The 4137-nt window shown below is 49.9% G+C and overlaps 1 protein-coding gene across 1 annotated transcript in view; it reads right to left on the minus strand.

Moving 5' to 3' along the window:
* Hoxd1 (homeobox D1) overlaps positions 1–133 on the minus strand; it is a 1553-nt gene extending 1420 nt beyond the window's left edge. Inside the window, exon 1 of the mRNA XM_055600657.1 lies at positions 5–133. Coding sequence (XP_055456632.1) covers positions 5–133 — 129 coding nt within the window. The remainder of the gene's footprint in view (positions 1–4) is intronic.
* Positions 134–4137: the final 4004 nt, after the last annotated feature.

Here is a 4137-nt window from a genome sequence, read left to right on the forward strand (position 1 = left end):
AGGCGGGCTGCAGGGCCCCGGGGCGCGCGTCGGCGCGGCGGAACTTGGGTGCGAAGCCGAGCGCCTCGCCGCCCGGCCCTCCGCCGCCGCCGCCGCCGCCGGCGCACGACACGTACTCCAGGTAGGAGCTCATGGCTCGGTCCCCCCCGGCGCCCGCGCCCCGCCGGTCCGCGCGGCTCCGCCTCCCCGCTACCCCCGCTGCCCCCGCCGGGCCATGGCGAGCCAGCCCGGGGTAGATAGTGGCCTCATATACCGGCGGCGGCGGCCACGTGGCGCCGGCCGGCCAATCGGCGCCTTCCCCGCACTGGCCCGGGCCCGGCTGGAGTGCGGTTCCTCGCGCCTGCCCCGCAGCCAACTTCGCCCCGGCTGCCGGGGGCCTCCGCCCAGCCCCGGGGAGAGCGGAGGCGCCGGCCTGGGAAGGGCGGGGCGAGGGCCTGGACCCCAGCTCCCCGGACAGGTATTGCTGGAGAAACGCAGAGGAGGGTGAGGGGTGCGGCGGTCAGGACCGGTCCCTCTCTGAAGCCCCCCGGGGACTGGCCGGGAGGATTGGAAGAGGCTGGGTGGGAAGATTGCCTTTGCCCTGCGGGGACTCCACCTTCTCGAAGGTCAAGTTACTCTGGCCCCCTATTCCTAGGTGCCCTGGGGTTTCTTGGCCAAGGAGTCACTTTTGTCCTAAAGATGTCACCTCTTCTCTCTTTTCTGCCTCAAGGACGACACCTGGGACCCTGTAGGCCAGGGATGAAATCATTTTCACTAGCTTTTCTTTGCCCCATCCCTCATGGCATTCATTCCCTTCAGTGAGGACAGATGTTTGTGGCGTCAGTGCTGATTGGGCAGAAAATAAGTGTCTGTCTCGTGGGGAAGATGCTGGACTTTCCCCTCTGACGAGGTCATCAGAATAAAGAATCCGGGCGGAAAGGCCCTTGTGCACTATCTGGGAGGCTGGCACGGGCGCTGCGCACGCTTTCAGAGAGACTCTTGGCTGGAGGAGGGAGCAAAGGCATCTTGGGGACTGGTCAGATCTCAGAGGCTTGGACTGGCGTGTACCTTAAAGCAATTAAAGCTCTGCTCCATCAGATAAGTGCTGCGTCGTCTCTTGCGAGTGAAATCTGAGGGCTCGCGATGTTAATGGGCCCACTTCTTTCCCTTGATAATATGGTTTTGTTTACTGAGTGTAGAGAGACGGGAAATAAAAGTGCAATTGGCACAGGAAGTGAAGACTAGAAGGGTTATACAGACAGGCTTTACATCGACAAACTTTCCAACTTCCTTAAGCATTTCTCTTCAGGGCAGTTTTCCTCTTTAGGGCAGTGGGAAAATACTAAGTTAAATAAACACAGGTTATTTACACACAGCTATAAGTCAATGAAGGTGGTTTCCCAAAAGCCTGTGTGGCGAAGACCCTAAAGGGTCTGCTCTTAGTTTATTCGAGTGCCCTTGAAAACCTAAGCCGTTACAGTCTCTAAGTTAGAGTGAGTAACCAGTTGTCTTTGAAGGAGTGATTGAGACCTTGCCTAAAATTCCACTCTCAGGCATCCCGGTCCAGGGAATGAGTCCATTTCAGGCCTGTGGACTTGTGAGAAAACAAAGCTACACCCAAAGTATATTGTGCTGGCGAGGCTGAGCTGGTGATGACAAAGGACCTGGAATTAGGAGGGGAAAAGGTGTCAGGTGCCTGAGCATAAAGCTACAAGGGGCATGGGGTCTTGGAATTGAATGGAAAGTAGAATCCCACTCTTTAAAAAATGCCTCCCACCTAAAACTATACATTATTTACTTACCCTGAAGCAAATTTTGAGAGATTTTTTTTTGTCTTTGCTTGAAGCAGAAAGTATTCTAAACTTAAATGAAGTAAATGTTGTTTTGTTTTGTTTTGTTTTCACAGTTGTATCGAGAGTGAACATCAGAAGTGAGGGGTTGGAGTAGGGTTCCATATTTATCCAGTCCCAACTGTAGTTCCCAGATGAAGCCAACAGAGAGCTAAGGTCTGTTTACCATTCGCTCCTCCTTTGAGTCCTCAGGGTACCCTGTGCTCCTAGCTCAGACTGCTGTCTTCCCTCAAGAGCTGGTTCTTGGGTTTTGGTGTTGATGTGCTAGACATCCACCCTGGGCCTGGCCGTGCTAAGCAAGCACTCTCCCGCTGAGCTTCATGCTCAGCCCTTGAGCTGGCTTACTCAATGTCTGTTGGAAGCCAAGCCTAGCCATTTTATGCCCAAATTCAGCAGATGTTTGCCATCTGCACTAGGTAAGGACATTTGATTATGCCTAGAAAAAGATATTCTCAAACCAAAGGAACAAGATTCATTCTGCCCTCATTTGCTCTATTTTAAGTCTACTAGATCTCTCTGTCCTCTCTCTCTCTCTCTCTCTCTCTCTTTATCTCTCTCTCTCTCTCTCTCTCTCTCTCACACACACACACACACACACACAATCACACACTCAAACCTCACACAGGTTAGGTAAGTGCTCGGCCACTGTATTCCCAGCTCATACTCCAGAATAATCTTAGTCTATAATTATCTGAAGAGAGAGTGGAAGATATTTTTGGGGGGAATGTGCATGAAAATATGGATAGAGGATATTTCAAGTGACTATCCAGTTTGTCTCCAGTGTCCATAGAGTATGGGGGAAATGTCTTACAAATTTTAGTAATTGTTCACATCATGAATCCCTAAAGGCCTCCTGTCCCTCTGAGTCTTGGTGCTGTGGGTTCTCCATGGGAGGTTACAGCAGAGAGGCCTGATTACCGGGTGTGTTTGATGTAGGAATGCTTTGAAATAGCCCGTCTGCTCACCACAGCAGCCATCCACATTCCCACCCTCCCCCACTACCTTTCTCTCCTCTTCCAATAGCATGCTTCTTTTCTGGTAGAAGCAGTGGCTCCTGGTGGCCTTGGCTTCTGTGTGTTTAAAGTTGATCCTAAGAAACAGCAGAGCATCCTCCACAAACTCTGCCGTGCTAACCCTTGGAGATCCTTAAGAGCAAACTCTTGACTCCACAGATCAGAAGCAGAACTGGTGATTTCTTACCTATGGGACTAAATTAAGGGAGTCAAGATATTTTCTCTTCTCACCAGACTAAGAGAAAATAGATTAGGACACAGTTCTCTCAAGTATCTTCAACCATCAAAGGATAGAGGTTGGATGAAGAGGTCCTAAATACGGGAATTCCAGACTTATTAGCAATCTGATAACCGGATCCTCGCTAAGGAAACAGTTGAACATTGTGTCTTTCCCTTAAAAAAAAATTTAACCCAAACAGGTCTAGCTCAGGAATCCTTTTTTGTTGTTGTTGTTTGTTTGTTTGTTTTTTCAAGACAGCGATTTCCTGTTTTAGTTCTGGCTGTCCTGCAGTTCACTCTGCAGACCAGGTTGGCCTCAAAGATCCACCTGCCTCTGCCTCTGCCTCCCAAGTGCTGGCATTAAAGTCATGGTGTCACCACTGCCTGGCTTAAAATGAAAAGTAAGTGTGTTTTGTTTTTGTCTTTTTTAAAGATTTATTTATTTATTATGTATACAGTGTTCTGTCTGCATGTATGCCTGCAAGCCAGAAGAGGACATCAGGTTTCATAATAGATGGTTCTGGGCCACTGTGTGGTTGCTGGGAATTGAACTCAGGACCTTTGGAAGAGCAGACAGTGCTCTTAACCTCTGAGCCACTCTCTAGCGCCCACCCCTTAAGATTTATTTCTTTCTGTGTGCATTGGTGTTCTGCCTGCATGTCTGTGTAAGGGTGTTGGGTCCCCTGAAAGTGTAGTTACAGGCTGTTGTGAGCTGCCATGTGGATGCTAAGAATTGAACCCAGGTCCTCTGGAGGAACAGTCATTGCTCTTAACTGCTGAGACAGCGCTCCAACAGGAATCTTTAATTTTAACAAGCTTCTTGGGTGATCGTATTGCGGATACTCAAAACTACACTTTGAAAATTTCTACAGTGGAAGTTGAGGTTGGGGGAACAGAACTGAAAGGAAATGAGCAGAGTGAAGGAGCGGTGTCACCGGGCTAGCAACACATGAGTGTCCCCACCAGTGTCTGCAAGCTTGCTGAGCAGCAGTGTAGACAAATCAATGTCAAGGGTCAAGCTTAAGTCTAAACGGTCTACAGCTCCAGAAAACATCTTGCAGACATGGTCAGTTGTG

Source organism: Psammomys obesus, unplaced genomic scaffold (genome assembly GCF_907164565.1).
Source record: "Psammomys obesus unplaced genomic scaffold, mPsaObe1.curated_primary_1811, whole genome shotgun sequence".
Classification (NCBI taxonomy): Eukaryota; Metazoa; Chordata; class Mammalia; order Rodentia; family Muridae; genus Psammomys; species Psammomys obesus.